Source organism: Lasioglossum baleicum, chromosome 11, assembly GCF_051020765.1.
Source record: "Lasioglossum baleicum chromosome 11, iyLasBale1, whole genome shotgun sequence".
Classification (NCBI taxonomy): domain Eukaryota; kingdom Metazoa; phylum Arthropoda; class Insecta; order Hymenoptera; family Halictidae; genus Lasioglossum; species Lasioglossum baleicum.
The window spans coordinates 10,085,382-10,106,792 of record NC_134939.1 but is presented as its reverse complement, the minus strand read 5'-3'; the positions used below and the strand labels follow the sequence as shown (position 1 = coordinate 10,106,792).

Sequence of the window (21,411 nt, the reverse complement as noted above, 5' to 3'; positions counted from 1 at the left end):
ATTATTATCTTTTCACCATTCTAAATGTTAACATTGTGAACAATGCATAAAATCTGCAAATTAAAAATTTTTGATTGAACGTTGTAGAAAATGTTGGATATGTGTCTTTTAGTCTCCGCCATTTCACTTAAAACTCTAAAAATTTCACTTAGAACACTAAACTCGCTGCGGCCTAGCGACCGTTCCCTAAGATCCAGGTAAGCATAGCAATCGAATGCTTCAATTATCATGATCGCAGCATTCCGCCACGCGTTCCATAGACACGTACCGGCGGTAGCCCGTGAACGGCAGCCATAAAATTTCGGATTCCGTAATAATTATGCCGTTAAGTAATCGTTGGCTACCGAAACGACTGTAGAATTAGGGACTTTCCGCGGCGGGTAAGCCACCGGTAGGATTTATGGTTGGGTTAACATCGTCCCGGCTACCCGATTGGGAACTTTTTCCTTCGCGGAAGCTGTGTGACGGTTGGAGCGGAGCCGCGGCCGAATATGGCGTAACTCAAGTTTTATTTCCGCCGTCCGCCCGTGCGATTTTCAACGCGCGGTTGTAAAATCGGTGATCGATTGACGTTTTTATTCCGAGCATTACCGATTTTACGATTCCCATGGCGGCTCGAGCCGGGGACTGCTGCGTCCACATTCGAAGCCGCGACGCGACGCGACGGCGAAAAATCTCGAGAAACTTTGCGTTATTAGGCTTTTATCGTGTCCGGCTCCGCTGACGTTTTATGGTATCGTATATAAAGTTCGATGATCGAAAGTGGCCTGTCACGACCCGGCCGTGATTTATCGGCCGGAGAAAACCGAGAAATGAAATTTGCGTCCGAGAGACACCATTCGGTGCGAAATTATGAGTCTGCCAGCCTTCCGGACGTCTAGACTGCTTGATTTTAATCGAGTCAACGATAGGAATTCTATCTCGTTGTTGCCTATTTTGTTGGACACTACCTTTCTCATATTTTCAGTGTCTTTTCACTTGGCACTTACGGCACGGTAATATATGCATTCATTTTTGTCACAACTCTGGTCTAGATTTATTTATTGGAGTCACTTATTCACAGATTTCTCGTGAAAGCATTTTTATAATACCAATGAAAAATAAAATCATTTTTATTGGTCTGACCATTCTAGCCGAGTACTTTTTTGTAGACATTCTTTTCAGCATTTTTATTGTGTATATTCGAGTAAACAAGCTTCAGTTTCATTAATTAAATGACTTTGATTTTGGGAGAATTTTTAGAATTTTCAGTACTTAACGTTTTGGTCGAATTTTTTGCAGAGAAACTATTGAACGTTTTGCATTGTACGGGTATGATTTTTTCAAAGCAAAAATAATGAAAATTACACTGAATTGAAAGTTTCACTTCAAAGTTTCACAGTTATCGATGGTTGCTCGTGCAAATGCGAATTCGAACTTGAAGTTATTCGTTCTTCGGTTCAGTTCGAAGTTTTCGACTCGTCTTTCACAGCAGGTCGCCCAGCTTTCCGAAGAAAAGCTTCGTTAAAACTTCGACTTTATTGACGAATAAAAGTTTCGTCTCAGCGAGGATCAAAGGAGGTTCGTTAAAAGTTTGACCACTAAAACTCACGCTGTCGCGACACACGAGTCTCGTTTCGTCGATAAACGCTCGATTGATCTCGGATCAGTTGAAATACCATGGGCAAAGCAGCTGCGCCGGACCTCGTCAAATAAAATTAACGCCTTTACGAAATAACTCTGTTTCGCCTTCGTTCTAACGGGCGTATTATCGGGAACACAGTTCTTCTTTCATGTTCGTTTCACAGGCTTTTAAAATGCCCGAGTATTAAACGCACTCAGACTAAAAGGAACCTAAACGGTAGACACTTATTCTTAGACCGCAGATCTTTGTAGAAATTCGTGTTTTCTTAAATTGATGCAGATGAGAGTGGCATTATAGTAGGCATCAGTGCTTAAATGTTGTTGAAATATAAGTAGGATAGATCAACTACAGAGCTAATGTAGAAATATTATTTTGAGGATAACTGTTTTCAATTGATTAAGACGATTAAACCAGAAAACACGTTTATCCTAACAAGACTGTTGCTCCTTAACAAGTCCATGGCAGGTTTTAACAGTTTTCTCGAACAGAGAAAAAGATATGAGAAGAAGCCCGGTAATTTAACGTTTCGTCGAGTGCGTGAAAAATTGTTAAAAGCTGTAATTCGAGGCACCGAGAAGCGTCCGAAAATTAGTTGAAAACGACTCGATCCCCGTTCCTCCTCTGTCGCTTCCCGTCGGCCGACATCCGCCGGCGGAACAGAAGATGATTACACGTCTCTTCGTTTTCCAAAGGGACGCATGCAAGAATGTCAGCCGACATCTCCTCTGTCGGGGACATACGACTTGTCAGTGATTATTAGAGGGGACTGAAGAACCATCTGCCCCTCCGCTCCTCCCAAAATCGTATACGCACTATTAGCAGATTATTACTATTCCGATGGGCCTCCGCGTGCCTCGGAACGGTCCGATGTAGGACAAGACACACCTGCATTTTGCCAGTAACTCCAATCTTTTCCTGAATTCGGGCTAATGATTTCATTATATCGGACGTTTAGTTAACATCCGCTCCAATCCTGCGCCAGATTATTCTTGGAACTTCTTCGTTCTAATAAGGTTCCTTGCTGTTCTTTCCTTATTACATTCGTATTTTATGTAAATACATATATTTGTATTAATACACGCATTTTTTACTGTGTATCATCTACGTTCTTAATAGTACGGTCTCTTCTCGGCTGAATTTCTTTAATACTAAACGGTAACGCCACTGGTCAAATGACCGGATTCAGATTTTTAATTTACAAATTTATTGAAGCTTTGTTCAAACATGTATTGCAGTAAAAATCGCTTAGAAATTCAGTACATTCAATGTTGTCATTATTAGAAGATTTATTGTTCTCTGATAGAGTGATTGACGAAACATTTAATTATTTATTTATTGTTGCAGGCCAAGCAGGAGTGAATCAATTGGGTGGCGTCTTTGTTAACGGAAGACCATTGCCCGACTGCGTTCGACAGAGGATCGTGCAACTCGCATTGGTCGGCGTTAGACCTTGCGATATTTCGCGACAGCTTCTCGTTTCCCATGGATGCGTCTCGAAAATCCTGACAAGATTCTACGAAACGGGAAGCATTCGGCCGGGGAGCATTGGAGGCAGCAAAACAAAGGTGAGTGTCGCTTAATAACTCCATTCCTCAACCTTAACTTGATCATATTGGTCAAAAGTCATTTAATGTTAAAGCTGCTTGCATAAAATATCGTTAAATAATTTTACTAATACTTCCACTGGAATTATAGGATAATATAGCAATAGGAAATTGAAAATATGTCATTTCGATTATGCCAAACATTTTCGGAAAAGTAAGTTTCTCGAGTAGCTGAAACATTTATTTCATACACCCATGAAAATACGAAATAATGTTCATATAGCTTGTACACATTGGAAACGTTCCACTGAATATCGTGAATCATAATTAGAAGTCAAACTTGTGTGAGTGGATCTTAAAAAGTGATAAAGAAAACCACAGCTCTCTACCTTAAACGTTAAACCTCTGATTTTATGGGAGCAAACATTTCCAACACTTACTGGTGTGATGAATCGCAGTCAGCATCCATCGCGCAAGAAAAAGCCTTGGCTCGCTTAAGGCTGCGGTTACAGTGGATCGTTATCTGACCGTAGATAAAAAGGCTGTAAACGTTTAACAAAATGTCCGTCTATTATAACATTCATCGTGAATAACATCGACAATCTCCATTGCTTACGGAGTCCATTTCTAAGATCTCTTTCATACAAAAAGTAGCAAACCTCAATCAAAGTACTTAATCATTGCTACAAATACTGAATAATAGCACAACGATATTAAATAATCATCAGGACTGTATTAAGACAGAGATGAATGCTAAATCTAAGTAACTTAATTGGATCTTTGCATTTTTAAAGTACATTTTGAAGGTTCGCTTAAGGGTTGAATTTTTCTACGAACGAACGATGTTTATTTCGATGTTTGGTTCTGACGAATTCGTGCGACTTCCGAAGGAAGTATAAACACTTTCTGTGTATGACCATTCAAGAATTAACTGATTTTTCGAAGAGATCGCATCCACCGTAACCGCAGCCTAACGCAAGACATTAGCCGATCAATCCGGGGAATTTATAAGCCTGCGATCGCGCGAAACGGAGAAAGACATTTCAAGAAATACCGAGTAGAGATACCGGAGGGTTGTTACCCTTTTCCCATCGCAATTAGGGATACCACTACGAGGAGGACAAAAAGCGTAATAAACGCGGCGAAGATGTGTGCGTTATGGGGCGGTGACACTGATGAGAGAAAGAGAGAGAGAGAGAGGGAGAGGGAAATGTAAGGAAGGTGGAGGGAGATGGAAGCGCTGATGTGATTTTAAGTAAGGGCTGCGCGGGACCGACAGTGCACGCAATTATCCAAACACCTTGCAGCGGCGGCGGCGCATTTGCATAATTTCATGGGTTTGCACGGTTTTCTTAGTCCGCCGCACGGATGTCGCGGGAAATTATCTGGGGCCTCGTCGATTTCGCTCGGGAACGACACTCCTTGGAGGATCACGTCTCGATGGGCGATCGTAAAACCGCTCGTTCGGGCCGAAAACGAGTCGAATTAGACGCACTTAACGGTCTTTAGACGCCCTCTTACGAGAAAAGTGAATTCCCGTTCGTCCGACCGTCGCATCGCCGACGCGTGACACGCGGCCTTAACGCGTGTTGGATTTAAATTTTAAATTCATTCCTGCGCTCGGCTCGAACCCGCGTTTCATTGAATTTAACCCTTCCCCTGCCGCCCGTTTCCCTTAACGATCCACCGGGATGATTGAATCGATCATTCAATTACCGATCGATGCGGACCGATGACAGTGCCACGGGAATGCGGCCCTGCAAGGTTCTCACGTATTCTTTTTGCCGAATTGTGAATAATCTTCCATTAATTTTATATGGATAGTGTCGGGAGACATTGTGTGTGGGCTTCGATGAGTGATTCGTGCTGCGGCTCGAATAAATATGCATCTTAAATCCATTAATACCAGAACACCATCGCCGCTAATATCCAATATGGCTGCCTCGAGCGGCTATCATCGATCCCTCGAGTCGAACGCTTCTCTTTTTAACGTGTGAATTTTGAAGAGGAACTCGAGATGTTGCCAATATTATCGTAGATGTTCAGACAAATTGTAGAAGCTATGTAAATTATTATATACTTCGTTGTGCATAAATTGTAGAAAATATCGCTAGCGTTTCTACCCAGTGAAGTCGATTTGTGAGGAACAGGAAAATGCAAAGCGGCGATGCATTCTTCAGATATTTTACACGAATCTGGTGATAAAGACAGGCGTAGTCCAGCATTTTCGCGGAGAACCGGTTGAAATTACTAACAAATTCTTCAAACTTTTCAGAACTCGACCTCCGAAAATTCCACTTTCTTAATTATCGGGTTCAACTGTTCCTGTAGAGCGACCAATCAGGATATGATTTTTTTCGCGTTCCATGATTGATAACGCGGCAAATTTCCTGCTCGCGGAATCGCGCGCGACGCGCTCCGTTTTCCTACGTTCGCGTCTTTAGAAAATTGCAAGTTAACGAGTTCGGGCGTGCAACGACGATATCACGTATCCAGGTTGAGGGCTGGTTCGATAATCAGCGGCTGCGAGGTGGCGAGCAAGGATTATCCTTCGTCCAGATGGATCCCGCGAAACGACGCGCCGCCAAGCCCCGCGTACGAATGCGCGGCCAACAAAGCGGATAGCATGCTGTATTACCGGGCGTGACGTCACTAATGACAATATAATTGCACGCCGCTCGTACAAGGAGGATTTCTTGCGCACGCACCGCGCCGCGAGATCCTCCGGGTTTCGGCTTAATGAATTTATTTTAATAACGCGGCACGTCGCCGTGCGTCGACCTCCGGTGAATTGCAACCAGACTCCTTCTCATCCTCCTCTCTCTCTCTCTATCGCTCTTCCGTTCTCTCTTGCGGCAGCAAACCTGAAAAGCATATTTAAATTCTGACTGTGCGCGGGGACGATCACGAGCGCATGTAAACGATCGTCATCAGCGGCCATTATTGCGGCGTTACTCGTTTTGCTTGTCGACCGAGACGCCAAAATAGTCAAGCTGCCAGATAACGCGTTTCTACGGATTTTACTGGAACGATGCTCGCTTGATTAGTTTCTGAGCGACGCACCTGGAGGTCGACTTTTTTTCTGCTTCTTGTCGGTTTCGAGAGGTTCCGAAATCGAATTCGGAAATTATATTTTAAACGTTCGATGATGTGAAATTAGTTCTTTCAGCTAGCAAGCTTATTTTGGCCACTGCGCGACGGTGATTTCAACGCCCGCAAGAAGCGAATGTTTCATCTTTCGCGAGATCGTCGCGAACGTGATGATGCAGTGACGCACAGTGATCAATTTACACGGAAACGTAAAAGCGAAATTGTTAAAAGAAAGTTGTTGCTGCATGGAATCTAGTTAATATTACTAAAACTGCGGATCTTTAAGCGAAATAAGTGTCGAATGTTAAACATAGACATGCTGCATCCTGTGTGGTTCGGCTTCCTTAATTACACGGTAGTTTTAAATCGACCGCCCTTCCCGAAAGCTGCTTTCAAGTTTCCCTTCCCTTGGAAAAACAGCTGAAATTTTTGCCATCTAACGAAAAGGAAGAAGGCCAGTGGGTCGTGAAATTATAGCTCTTGCTGTTTTAATGATACTTCTGGACGGAATCGCTTCTTAGATTTGATCTTACCACTTAAAGGAGTCGCAGTCGTTGGCATGTCAGACGTGCATCGACTGTTCTCTGAAAATATTCACAATACTTCGTTACAAAATTGTGTACATATTCATTTAACTTCATTTATCACTGTCAAACATTTTCTAAAACTGCATAGAATATTTCGGAAATAAAAGCTATAAAGAAATATTATTAAATCATCTTTATACACGATGCTTCTTTGTTCAATTACTTTTCGTATTCTTGAAAGGTGAAACACAAAAACGTGTAACCGGTAGTCTTTTATATACTTATACCATATTTTAAATACTAATACGTACTTGTGATTATCATTTCGGAATAAAATTTACATTACTTATGAATGATGTCCCATTTTCGTTTACTACATTGTAGAAACTAGGACAAGGGAAAATATGCTTCACTATTTCGAAGATAAAAGACTCTTTACAGTCAAACCAAGATAAAAATTCCATTAGTGTTTGTCGATATGAAACAACTCCTCTCGCATGTCTTAACAGACGAAGATTATTATCCTATTTCCTTCCTCAACTAGCAGCAAGATTCTGAACGTGTTCTTCTTTTATAATCACTTGAGAATTCGCGTCTGTGTTAATTGTAGTACTAGAACATGAACGTGGAAGAGCAAATATGATCATAAACTGAGTTCGAAATTTTCGCTGGCGATATTAGCACGCGAGCCATCAACCAGAGAAGCTAGATTACCAACAGCAGCGTATCGATCGGATTCGCTCGCGTTGAATCGTTATCGCGGCCTAATGGATCGTCACGCCAGTTAGGATCGCCTCTCTCATTATTTCCCAATCGGTCGGGTTAATTCGCGAATTAATTGCCGAACTATCGTCGATCTACACGTGTTCTCGGTAACGTAACGTTTTCGAAGCGTGTCCCGGGTACTTTCGTTATTATCTCCGGCACCGGTAGTACATACGTGCTCGCACACCGGCCGCGATACGCGTCCGATAATGGACTCCCATCACGGCAGAGGAAATTGTCTCATGAAAAATGTACGCCCCGTCGAAACGCCGATAATAAAGAGGAGCCCGAGAGCCCGCGAGAAAATCGTGGCAATCTTCTTTCCTCTCCTCTTTTTCTGTGTTTGTTTAACTGGCCCCCTTTCGCACAGGTGTCCCGAACCTCCCTTCTTCTCGCTTTCTCCTTCTCTCTTGTCCACGGTGTCGAAAGCTTCGATCGTCGATTTTTTAAAAAATTTTTCACCTTTCTTGGAACCGATACCGAAAGATGCGCATTACTCGAATTACCGCGATGAAATACAGCGTTATAATGAAAATTACCGGCACCGTGTTTGCGTAATATTAAATTATTGCGGGATACTTGAAAACGCCGGAAAGGAAGTAAAAAGACATACGAAATTACACACCCTCGGGGACTATGCACGAAAAACCATTGTATTTTGCAGCGAGGACGGCGCGTGATTCGCGTGAATACCGTAAATTGGTCAATTTTACAATACTTGCGGTAATCCGAGTAATTTCGGTGTCTGTGTACACTCGAAAGGGTGAGTTGTGCATACTTCGCTGTTGGTACTGAAAAAAATATTATTTCGCGATTTTTTGGCATTTATGGCAAAAATTGTGTAAGTAAATGTTTATAGTAAAAATTGTGGTGTAATTTCAAACAATAAAAAGATCACAAGAATTTAACAATGTCTTGCAATTAGTGCAAACGAATTTGCATAAATTTAATTGATACTTCACAGGTAACGTTTACGGAATATGTCTGAACCAGAACACGATAACGTTTCTCCAGAACATGCATCTCGAGCAACATTGTGAACACTTTAATGCACTTAGCATTGCATCTAACGATAGCTCGTCTAGCCACCCCTCCGAGATCCTCGAGCAACAGTGATTTCCATTTTTGTACCATAAATCCTCGCGAGCTGGATCGATCGCCATTCCCATCGGGGGTGCAAGGAAAATCAATTTTCCACTAAATTAACCACTAAATTACACTTCCACGGCTCCGTGTAGCGAGCCGTATGTATATCAACGGGGTGTCATAAATATTCTCGCATGTAGACACTCGCTTTTCCCGACGATCCTCGTGTGTCGATCGGAAGCTTTTCCATTTATCTGGTAATTAAGATCTCCCGGGGGCGGCGATGGTGGTTCGCGTCCGAGCCTCCCGACACCATAAGTATTAATTTTTCGATGAATGATTTAGTAGGTGCCGAAGATAATGCGTCGTGGAACGTGGAAAACAAACATCACGGGATTCGTGCGTGAACGTCCACCATGTTTGCACGACCAGTCTTATAATGTGCGAACATCGCATTAACGGTAATTTTATTTAGATTGCACATTTGTAACGAGCTCGCGCGCGATCGATGCACGGCATCGTGAAAAATTCAACGGAAGCACATACATCGAATTTTTATCTCTTACTTTTTATAGAATTGTTGTTTGTCTGTAGGAATTGATTTCCTAACGAAACTAGTTACAGGAACTCCGAAGATGTTGTTACATTATTTTCGAAAAATGGTACAATATAAAATTTCACAGAGTTTAGTACGATTTTTATTTATATCAAATCTACAAAGGCTACTACCACTGAAAACAAGATTTTATTTGATTCCACTTTCTTAAAATTCATCCGCTGAAATTTCAAATTATCAACATTCGCAGTCTAATTATTTTTATTGAAATGATTAAAATAGAAAAAATTGCCTTTCGACTTTCCGCAACCAAATAAAATTTGTTTAAATCGGAGAATTCAAAGCCGCACAGAGGGGTCCCGAAAATTGGCGGACCCGAGCGCAATTGCGAATTATTGTACTGTCAACGGCACTTTGCAAGACGAACGCAACCACCAATCGTCGAACTCGTCGAGACGTTAACGAGGAGCAATTGCACCGGCGAAAGTGCGACTTTAACTGAAAGTGGATAATTCGAGTAGGGGTGCGAGGGACAGCCGAAAAGACGTTGAGACACGTCCTCGTTGGACTTATCATCGGTAACAGGCAGGAGAGCGGTAACGTGGCAACCCTTCACCGGTAATTACCGGTCAACCTGTTCGATAGTTTACGTTATCTAACGTTTAGCGCCAGATGTCTGTCCGGCTCGGCCAATTTCCTTTTGTGGTGTGGCACGTCGCACACGCACACGACAGACACCATCGATCAGGGACTCGTGTCTGCCGCAGGACAACGATATGTGGTCGACAACGAGAGAGAGAGGAGAGAGGTGGCCAGGCATTGGGACACATACACCGTGGCTAGGGGTAATTGTGGAAATGACGACGGAAGTGTCAGATTAGAATCTGAGATGCTCCCGGGAGCACGCGATGTGTGTCCTAACCCCTGAGACTATTAGGCGAACGAGCAAGCTACCCCCTTAAACGTTCTGGCCACCAGTGGTGCTTCCATATCGGTGCTGTTCAATGGACACCGGCCCATTCTTGCTACCTTACCTTGCCACGTCCGCTGGAACATCGACCTCGATTGATCGGATAGGCTGTTTGGCTCCTTCTATCGGCCAGGCGCGCACGAAGGGCTCGGTAGCCAGACAATTTCAGTCCAATCCTTTCTAAAAATGATGTATTAGGTCGTTGCATATGAAATGTCCGATTTTGGACAGTAACGTTAAACAACCGCAACTATTCCTTATTGATCAATGAATCACACGTTTCTTGATTGTATTACGGTAAAAATTGAATTTTTTGGTCACTCACAGGCTTCATTTACAAGATTGTCATCTCTGTTTTGTAGTTCTTTTTACTATCAACGAATAGTGTGTTGATCGGTAGACTGGAGCCACATAAGTTCATTCTTATTGAAGAATATATAATAACACTAATAGTTTTAACAAATTCAGAAAAAACATTAGCACTCTTAAATCATTGTAACTATTTCACTGTTTTAAATTACACCCACTCATTTTTGCCATAAATGCATAAAATCCGCAGTCTATTGAATACTCGCCACATTTTCACCAAATATCACATCAAAAGTGACGTACGTTGTCAGCCAGGAACAGTGCAATATTTAAAATGTTATCGTCGACTTTCCCAAGCTTTCATTTATTCAATTGTGCCGTTAGCTTGCACGAGATACCACTCTAAATTCACTCTTGAAAATGAAACTCTTGGACCATCCTAACGCGTAATTCGAGAAATTTATCGGCAAAACTTTCAGTCGATGAAGTAGTTAAGTCAATAGTCCAAGACGTAGATAATAGTGGGAAATTATGTTTGGTGGAACCCAATAGACAGCCAATGACCCCATCACACGGATGGGCGCACGCAGAAAATCAGCTCCCCACCCCACCCCCGGTGACCATATCGTTCTCCCTCGGCTCGTGGCCCAGTGAAATCGGCGATCTCGAAAATCTGTACGCCGAATAACATTTCCATCGCGTTAGCATAAAATTATCCGGGGGGCCCCCGGTTCATTAGCAAGTCAAATGAACGTGGCACGGATTGAGCACCACTGACACACGGGCCCCTGGGTCTCACAGGGCCCCGGTCCCATGCGAACGGAACTCACCGGCTGCCGGATCAGATGAGCCCTCCGGTAAACCGGGGCTAAACTGTATTAAAGTGCGGGTACGCGTTACTATGTATCGTACAATGAACTCGGCAATTTTCTTCGGTGCTCGCTCGATCGGTAGCCGCAGCCCGTACATCGTAACATCCAATGAACTGCAGACCGCATGAAAATAATTAACGGATCATGCCTGTTGATGTGAAATCATTATATTCGAAGACGGTGGAAGAAATATATTTACTATTCCTTTAACCGTCGCAAGGTAAGGTCTAATCACTAGACTGCGGATTTTATGCACTTATGGCACAAATGGATGGGTGTAATTTCAAATATTAAAAAAATATTGCAAGATTTTAATAGTATGAATATATTTCTTGCAACTTAATAAAACCACTAAAGAGGGAATTAATTCTTATTTAGTCCCTATGACTTGCAATTAATGCAAACGATTTTTATTTTGCATAAAGATCCTAATAACACATACATAGTAAGGTGCGGTCTCTCAGACCCCGACAAATAAAAAGGATAAAAAGTAAACAAACAGATTTAATTTTATTCATATGAAAATTCTTTTCAAAAATCTGAAGCTGGGGTCTCTGAGACCGCACATTACCTTGCGAAGGTTAAAGATATGAGGCGATCAGTTAAAAGAATATTCATTTACAAGTTTCAAACAAGAAGAGCCTATTTTTTATTATGTAAATTTGTTGTTCAAGTCGTGAAACGTGTGAGAAACTGTAGTCGATTTGACTAACTGTCGCGATTCGTCATAACAACACGGTGTACGATAAATCGTAACGTGCCCAGGCCCCTTTGGGACCTTCCCATTATCTGATTCCCGGGCAAACGTGCTTCACCTGTGAACGACATATGGCCACTGCCTGTCCCTTTCGACGACAGTGTGACTACTTTCGGGTTAATTTGTCGATGAGATAACGCGGGCTCACCGCACGCCACGAAAAATGACCGGGTTCATAATCGGTAACCGTCCCGACAGCCCCGTCGCATAACCACACTGGCCCACCAAAAGGTTCCTCGAGTTTGAGGGCTTCTAACTTGCAGTCGCATTCATTTAACATCGTCGCTTCAGCTGGAAATTATTTCGAACTCTTCATCATTAAATATTCGCAAAAACAGTATAAAAAAAGTAGTAGTTTAGTATAAAAAATATAACTGCACTTTTTGCTATATATTATTCTGAATTATCGTTGCCAGGAAACTGAAAAAACTTTAATAAGACATGGTAAGTCCAAGAACTCTCTGTAAGAGGAATCGACAAGCTGTTTAAAAAAGCTGCCACTGTGTACAATTTCCTAATAAACACCTCCGGGGAAACATAGTACATAAACAATCCCGTGAATGAATTAAAAAAACTCAGTAAACTCGTTTCACTGATCAAGGCACTTGAAAAATTAAATGCGAGATTAAACGCCTACTTAACAGCAGCGAAGAAACTTTGTTTGAATTTTATATACGCGATAGCGTGTATCGAAGATACTTAAAGCGGAGATCAAGATCACGAATGGCACTCGTAAACTACTATAAGTACATAAGATTTTGCAGAAAGCACATCGACGTTCTGTTACACGAAGCGATCCTTATCAGGATCAGTTGCAAAGAAATCAGAAACTCCTGTATGTTTAACCGGGCCAGTTTTTCTCTCATCAGCAAAAAAAAGGGTAACTAAAGAGGTCCGTGAGACAAAATCTTGCGGGGCCAGAATCGATGGAACTCGAATTACACTATTGAATCGATAACATCGTGTTATATCGGGGCGAGGATCGCGGGCATCAACGTTTAAGTTTCGGAAATGGCCGCGATATGGATCACCCCTCGCGGGAACATCAGGTGGTGCAGCCCCATAACACTGTTTCAGGTCCCACCTTATTCCGTCGGCTTTATCTGAAGATTTCGACGATTCCCAAATTTAGCTTTCTTACCTATCGCATTATCCAGCGATCTGTGTAGTCATTAAATATGTCGGCAATTTGAGCAACTCGTAAAGGATGGGACACATGGGGCTGTTATTTTAAGGGTATAGTAAAACTTATGCTTGTGTCTTTCCCTGTTACGAAGCCCACTATTATTCACCCTGCTTTACGATTCATTGAAAAAGTAATTTAATATATACTTAGAAACATATTAATTAGAAAGCGGAAAGAAAAATGACCAGGCTGGATCCTGGACTTCCAATTTTCTAAATAAATACATGAAATCATTACCAGCGCGTTCCCAAACTATTTTACAAATTCTGTATTAGTTCTAGAACGATCTATATTTTTAATAACATCCTTAAACGAATATCGGTGATGTTGAAGGCACGAGCAACAGTGCATAATTTCGTGAAATTTTTGAGATCGAACGTTTGCGGAGCAATTTACTGCTGTGTCGATCGGGGACCGTCGGCTTAATGCTTGAAATTATGTTTTCCAGTCGACGGTCACTTGCCAACTGCTTTTTACTTTTGCAGCAAGTGGCCACACCCACAGTTGTTAAAAAGATTCTACGAATGAAGCAGGAACAGCCGACGATGTTCGCCTGGGAGATCCGTGAGCAGCTGGCCCGGCAAGGAGCCTGCGATCCTCAAAGCTTGCCCTCCGTGTCCTCCGTGAATCGGATCCTTCGTGGCGGAGGACTTCATACTGATCACGCGGCCATCGAGAATGGTTCATCCAGCCCGTATGCTTCGCCAGTCTCGACAAACGCAGCCAACAGAGGTAAAATTATTTTTCTTTTGTTCCCATCTGCTGTCATCACTAGATTGTGGATCTTGTTCCGCATCCTAGCGTTTATAAAACGAGCTGTGAAATATAAATCTACATGAAAATCCGCAGTCTAGTTATCACCTATTGATATTTTCGTTTCATCTTTATACTGAAATCGATACCGAAATCACTTTGACACAGAACTCCAGTCCTAGATATCATTTTTACCAATAAGTTACATTTTCACAACTTGCTTTCAAGAAGTTAACAATATATTTCATCTTTACGATTTTTAAATCAATTTATTTATTGTATATCTTATTATGTATTAGACTGCGGATCTGTATGTAAAATAAAAATGTTTTGCACTGATTGAGGAAAGCAGGAATAATATAAAAATTGATATGATCCCTTAACGACTTTGTTACATTAAAAACAACATTACAGCATTCTTGAATTTTTTAAATCTTTTTCCGTTTCATTATTTTACCCAACCAATTTCTTTATGAATGAACGAAGATCCGCAGTCATGCTATTATAATTCACTACTTTTTGTTAGTATCATTGACTTTTATAATTTCGAAGTCCAAAATTACTAAACCAAAGCCCGTTGTGATTCGTGTGCGTCTTCGAAGCTTCGTGAGTCATTATGCCGAGGAAAGCTGCGTCGCGAGTGCGCAATTACAGCCTAATGATCCCCTAAACATCTGTCCGTATCCGTGGGCTCGTTGTCTGAAATTTTTTCGCATTGTTTTGCCCCTTCCGCCGCGCGTCGCTCGCGACTCGGCTCCATAGATGAGAGGCGAGCCTGGCAAAAAGAAGGAACGGACCGGTCGCAAAAATGCAACAATCGAGATCGGAGGGCAAAGGGGAGGACGAGGAAAGAAACAGGAGATAGCGTGTCGGTTTTAGGAGAGGAAGGAGGACGAAGGGAGACGAGAAATTCGAAAATACCCTGTGGCCGATTGACTCGTCAGCGGACTGCCGCGAGACGATCGACACGCAACCCCTTAAAGAAACTGAAAATTTGCCTCACAATTTACCTCGTTTATTCTGTAAATTGTCTCTAAATTCGCTCTTTTTTTCATCACCGTAGCGAAATTGCATCACGGAATTCGAATCCGGAGAAACCGCCGCCGCCGCCGTTCGAACGTATTTACTATTTACGTGGCGCGCGCGCGTCGATAATTTGTTTCCGCGTCTCCAATCAGCACGGAATCAGAGAAATAGAAACCCTAATTGCTTACTTTCGATCGGGAAACAGATTTTTCTATTGTCGACCGTGTAGCCGTAAAAGGGGAAAGCAGCCAATTGAATTCCCAACTAATCCAGTCCTTAATCCTTCGTCGTTAAATGTACAGTGCTATAAAATTTTGTCTATGACAACGAATCATGCCCGAATATGATGCAAAAAGATTTTTGCTTCTACGTCATACAGTTCTCCCGTGATAAATTCCTAAAGTTAACCCATCTTCGGTGATCAAATCAGCGGACCAAACATCAAACAGTACTTTATATTTTTCATTTTACATTATTGTGTTTTGGAGAAAGACAATACTTATTTGGTTTTGATCACTGATACATTCTCATTGGTTATTGTCTGTGATACAGTTTCGAGCACCCCGCGAAAAAACAACGAAAATAGATACCTTGTTTCTTCGTTCCCTTTTTCGCCTCATTTTACCGACCTCAATTTAGACTGACGAGCTCGAAAATGTAGACATTAAACTTGAAGGAAACATCGCATGCTTCATTTTTTCGCAACACTGTAGTTGTTAACTCGGCAACCGGTTCCGTAATGATCGTGATTAGTCGGTCTCGACGATCCGATTAACACCGATTTGTAATCTAGAAAGTATCGAAATGCGAAAAGTGTTTTTTTGAGGAGTTTGGTGGGTGTTTAATCGGACTTATACGTTTGAATTGCAGACGCGTTAATGAGGACGGATTACCAGCTGTTTTATCCGGGAGCGTTGGGACCGTTACACATTTCCACGACTTCCGGTAACACCAGTGCGCCATCTTGGAATCCGAGCTTCTATTCGTCCTTGTACCAAGCCACCACGCTGCACTTGCATCATGGAATGCAGTCCTTCACGTGAGTATTCCTCGCTTTTCTGACGACGTTAAATCTGTGGTTGTAAGGAAAAACGCCGCAGGTCATCATTTCAAAAAATTTGAATTTATGCATTGATTCAGCTTCATACTATAGGATTTACGTATTTACTAGAAAACAAGTCATGAAAACAAATTCGAAGGACTCAAAAAAATAATGCAATTTAACCGATTGCCCTATGTCAAAGCATTAGTGATTAAAACTTTAAATACGACAATATTCCTGACAACCACAGAAATTACGTACGATGTAATATGAATAAATAAATGAATATGGAGCAAATAACAGGAAATATAAACACATCGAAAATACAATTATAAACACAGCGATTGAGAAAAGCGAAACACTGTTTGCAGATCGTTAGACGTGGAGCGTCTGTCAGAACAAAATGGCGGGGCAGGTCAGGTGGAGCTGAAGTCCAGTTCCAGTTCGATGACTGGCAGCGACGATTCGCTGGACAAGAGCGACCTGGACGAGAACACGGAGTCCCAGGACCACTACAAACCGTTCCAGAACTCGCCGACCATTTTGGAGCTGGGTCAGAAGATCGGCAGCGACCGCAGCGCCTTCGTGAGACACAGTACTTCCGGTTTGTCCGGAAGTTTGGAGAACGGACAAAGCCCGCCGCCGATCGGCAGCGAGAACCAGAAGACACCCTCGCCGAGGATCGCGGAGACCGGAAACGAGCAGAACTCGATGGCCAAAGAAGCGGCGGCTGAAGGAAGGCCGGCGCAACCTCAGCGAAAGAGGAACCCGTACTCTATAGAAGAGTTGTTGAAGAAGGACGAGAGCAAGACCGGCTCAAAGAGGCCGAAGCTGACGAACATCGGGGTGGTGCAACCCTGCGGAGTCGTCCTCAGCAAAGAGATCTGAGGAATCGGCGACGATACTGATCGGAGATACTGTAATAGTCTAGCGATAGAGGCTAAGTCGGTTGTCCGCCTTCGGACGAGTCTTCGAGGATGTCGCGGACGTTTACACAACGTGGGAACTCCTTGGAAGGGTAATTATGGAGCCCAGGACACGGAGGAGACGTTTAGTGTTGTATTAGATTGAGTAACGATTCTGGGGAATAAGCAGTTGGTACTCGAGAATCTATTGTTTGAGGCAGTTCTTTGGACTGGGATGACCCAGCTGCTGTTGTTGCGAAATAGAAACGTTCATAGTAATGATTAGACTGTGGATTTTTATGTGTAATAAAAATTGTCAGCATTCTCTTCAAGTCAACATTCTCTTCTTCATGATTTTAACGAGTTGGAAGAAGTGAAATAGTATTTTTTTACGTTCTTCAAACACTTATACTGTTCTGCACTTTCATCTACTCATTTTTGTCGTAACTATAACCCGCAGTCTAATAATAATCATTAAATTACTGTTGGGGAAAAGAGTTTGATAGTTGGCTATTTCCGGGCTGTTTCTAGGCTGCGAAGCATAGAATAGAAAAGAGTTTAATTTTTAAGGGGATCTTTGTTTTGTTAAAACTTTAATGGAACTCGCAGGACAGCAAATAATTGAACTTATTACTCAATCTAGTATGATCTCAAAGGCTAATAGAGTATTGAAAAGAAACGACGAAGGTTTATATTTGATGTACATGGCTCGATACTTCATTATATAATTTCATTCTTTGATGTTATTTGACAATGTATTTTTCCATGTCGCTTGTGAAGTGATATTGTGTACAAACGGAAAACAATACCGTAAAATGAGTCTTGATAAAAAAGTTAAATTGCAAAGAATTGGTATTTGTAAATTTAAAAATAAATAATTTTGAATCGACAACACAAAGATATCGAACGGTCAGAAAAATCAAATATAAATTGTCCGGTTTTATACAGCAGGAGAATCGATGAACAGTATTTTCGAATGCTGAGGAATATTACCGCATTTAGTGTCTTCGATCGTTTAAGTTCGTCGGAACGAGTACTTAAGAGAGCCTAATTTATTTCAAAGTATTTTCAATCTACCGCAAATCTTCTGCTTGTTCTGTTAAACTAGAATTCTACGATTTTGTTCTTCACAAAAATCAAATTATCCGAAAGATTGTAGTTGCATTCGACGACGGTAGGCCCCGTGTCGATCAATTTGAAGCGACGAACGTGACGTTTTAAAGTAGAAGTGTAACATAATTTACCAAAAACAGAGAACGTAATGGTTCCGTATTTATAAGGTCACTTTACAACCGAGAATATAATTAGTACGGCTTTGTCGATGTCCTGATACGTTCGATTGCCGCCATCTTGGCGAGAAACGATGCGGAAACGCGTCGATTAGGCGTAACGATTAGCATCAATCGTCAAACATACATATTCGACTGTAATATTGTAGGTTACACGCGTAAGTCTGTTAAGCTAATTTATGACTAAATTATTGTTTCCGTTGCTCGATATTCCTCGACGCTCTATCATTGACACGAGAAGTCATTAAATGTGTACCCATAAACGACACGATGATAATGTACGATAAAGCATATTCGATAACGTAGATATTTTGCGAGTTGGATGGTTTCCGGAAGATATACGATTTCCCTGCGTTGTATATTAGATTTTCCATGTGTTGTATGCTGTATCATTTCGTTTTGCGAAAGGAACAACGCCATATTATTCTATTTAATGTACGATACATATTTAATTTCGTTAGGTCGCAGGAACATTGACGCTCCAATAAAGTAGAATGGCTAGTAATCCCGGAGGAACGCTATCTTTTATTTATTTATTCTTCGTATGTTTTTGAAAGATCAATGGTAATTCAAGAATAAATCTGAACTTGAGTGCCATATCTTTGTTTTCGTTAGAACGGTTCGGAGAATTATCACAATTCTCCCGACGATTACAATGTTAATTGCACTTTGATCACATTCTTGTTTACGGTTTTCAAATATATCTAACAGTATAAAAAGATACGAACTGCATATATGGTAAAACTATTTCTCCTTAGTGTAACATGCATTATACAATTAAAAGATTTGTATGATACGATCCGAACGGAATCAAATATCCCGATACCTCGACGTGTACAATATAATTTTGTAAATCGTAATTATAATTTGTGATCAGCGTACTTTCGTTTAATAATTTCGCGAACGATGTTATACTTCATAGAAATAAAAGTACGTTTAAAAAGGATCAGTGGACAGCTACGTCAATCAATCTAGTTTGACACACCATTGAAAAGGGAGAGCTATAGTTATAAAGTGACCCCAACATTTCTTAATTTTAATTTCTGCGTAAACTTTGCGGACAACTTCTGCCGTCATTACTCACAATATTCGCTTTGTGATTGCCGTTTAAATGTGCGCCAGTTGAATATACTGAAATAAATGTGACAGTGTAGAACTTTACTTTTTGTATTTTGTATTCGAATATGCTGACGCGTTACGTATTACTCCAAGTAGAGTAATCAAATGATTCTACCAAGATAATCCATCATCTATAACCCATTGCACACTTGACGTAACAAGAAATCATTTTTGTGGCAGGCCGATTGGTGGTAGTTGAACGAGACAGAACTGCTTTAGGTCTACGAAGTGGTTGACTAATTCTAGTTAGCTAAAAGTTGTTCAAGAAGAACCGAATCTCTATTTTCTGATCTTCTGTAAAACGGGGTTTTGATTCCAATTTGTTTGTGATTATCCCGTCTGAGTTCGAATAAATCTTCGCCATAGCTTCAACACGAGGTCCTTGTGAACATCCTGCAAAAATATTTTCCAAACGCTCCACAAAATGGTTATTTTTCATCCCTTCAGCAATCCATACGGTTTCGACCTTAATAGTTAATAGCAAAACTGCGGATCTCTATGTAAAATAAAAATATTCTGTATCAATTGCAAGTTATTGGAACCAAATCAAAATTCGTTTCTTCCTTTAATAATTTTGGAACGTTGATGGTAGTACATACATCGATAGTCTCAAATCTTTTTCGAATGCATATAATCCGCAGTCTAGTAAAAACAAATATTTCATTGGTGCGCAGCCAGTATACGGATTGTAAACTGTTATTACTAAAATTGTTGGAATATTAGATAATCGTTGGTTCCGATTGAGCCCAAGCAAGAAAAGATGGCTGAAACGCCGCATCATAAAATGGTTAAATCTAACGGAGAAAAAGATCGCCGAGACGCATTAAAACAAGGGCCACGCTCGTTAGAAAGCACGATTAGCTCGTAACTCGGGATGAAAGTATGCCAAGCTCGGCCGCTAATCCGAGGCAATTAAACGAAAGCCTAATAAAGCGATGGTAATAAAGCACGCCTCGGCAGTGGGGAACACCGCCGCGTTCGAACCTGGTAACGCCATAAACGGTTTGTGGTCCACGTGTGACACGCGTGTCTGTGCACTAGCGATGGGATCAACTTCTACACAGGCACAAAAAATGTTGAATTTTTTACCCGAAAACGCTGATTCAAAATTTTCCATGACCGCGTATTTGTTACGGCCGACAAATCAGAGAATATTCATGCAACGTTTGATGAAACTCTTAAGAAAAGATAGTTACATGGTAGTTGCAACAAGTAAATAGTGTTGAAATACGTTCCCTGCCCCGTTTCGTGTGATTCTTCGCTCATGAATTTTTTAATTGTACAGATGAGACATTTTTCTGTCCAACGCCACAGGTTTGCGATGCACTTTGTGCCATCGCTAGCACACATCTTGTAATGCGCGCATCGAAACGTCGTCGGTCGGTGTTAAAACGAAGAGGGAATTAAATAGCGGATTCTCGCGGCACGAGCGTAAGGCCCACCGTTTGCATTTACAACGTTGTAAAAACTTTTTATCCACCTCCTCATCGCGGACTAATTAATGCACTATAAAACGCTAAGGCCGCGACGTCCGACGATTTATCCGAGGTGGTGCATTTATCCTCCAATCGAGGTATCCTCCCCGACATCGCGAGCGTAAAAGCAGGTTTACGCATGCCGGCTTCGTAGCATTACGATTGTGCACTATGAAAGAAGCGAGTGTAACTTATTCCGTATCGTAGTGTTAGCAAGAGATAAGAACACAATTAGCACACGATGGCGACATTGCAAAATGTTATTCATACAGTGGATACCGATCCTCATATCGGTTCTCGGACCTATATTTGCCTATATCTTAACCCTTTGTACTCCGAATTATTTTTCTAAAAAAGAAAACTGAAAAACTAACTGATGGTCGATGGATAAGATAAGATGATCGATGAGATGGTCGACCATAAAATCTTAACAGACAAAATTCGCGAGAATTTAAAAGGAATTTCTGGATCTTAGAATGTTTTCCCGTAGGATTGTTTAAACGTTTGACGACTCGA

The 21,411-nt window shown here is 41.5% G+C and overlaps 1 protein-coding gene across 3 annotated transcripts in view; it reads left to right on the top strand.

Moving 5' to 3' along the window:
- The window catches only part of Poxn (paired box pox-neuro), a 34,137-nt gene extending 13,658 nt beyond the window's left edge, over positions 1 to 20,479 (top strand). Inside the window, exons 3-6 of one of the 3 annotated variants that reach the window (XM_076433291.1) lie at positions 2,969 to 3,189; positions 13,820 to 14,018; positions 15,936 to 16,104; positions 16,479 to 20,479. In XM_076433291.1, the coding sequence (XP_076289406.1) occupies positions 2,969 to 3,189; positions 13,820 to 14,018; positions 15,936 to 16,104; positions 16,479 to 16,995 (1,106 nt within the window). In that variant the 3' untranslated portion in view covers positions 16,996 to 20,479. Of the gene's footprint in view, positions 1 to 2,968; positions 3,190 to 13,771; positions 14,019 to 15,935; positions 16,105 to 16,478 lie in introns of all 3 variants that reach the window. The other 2 variants (XM_076433290.1, XM_076433289.1) reach the window with 2 other exon arrangements.
- The last annotated feature ends 932 nt before the right edge of the window (positions 20,480 to 21,411 follow it).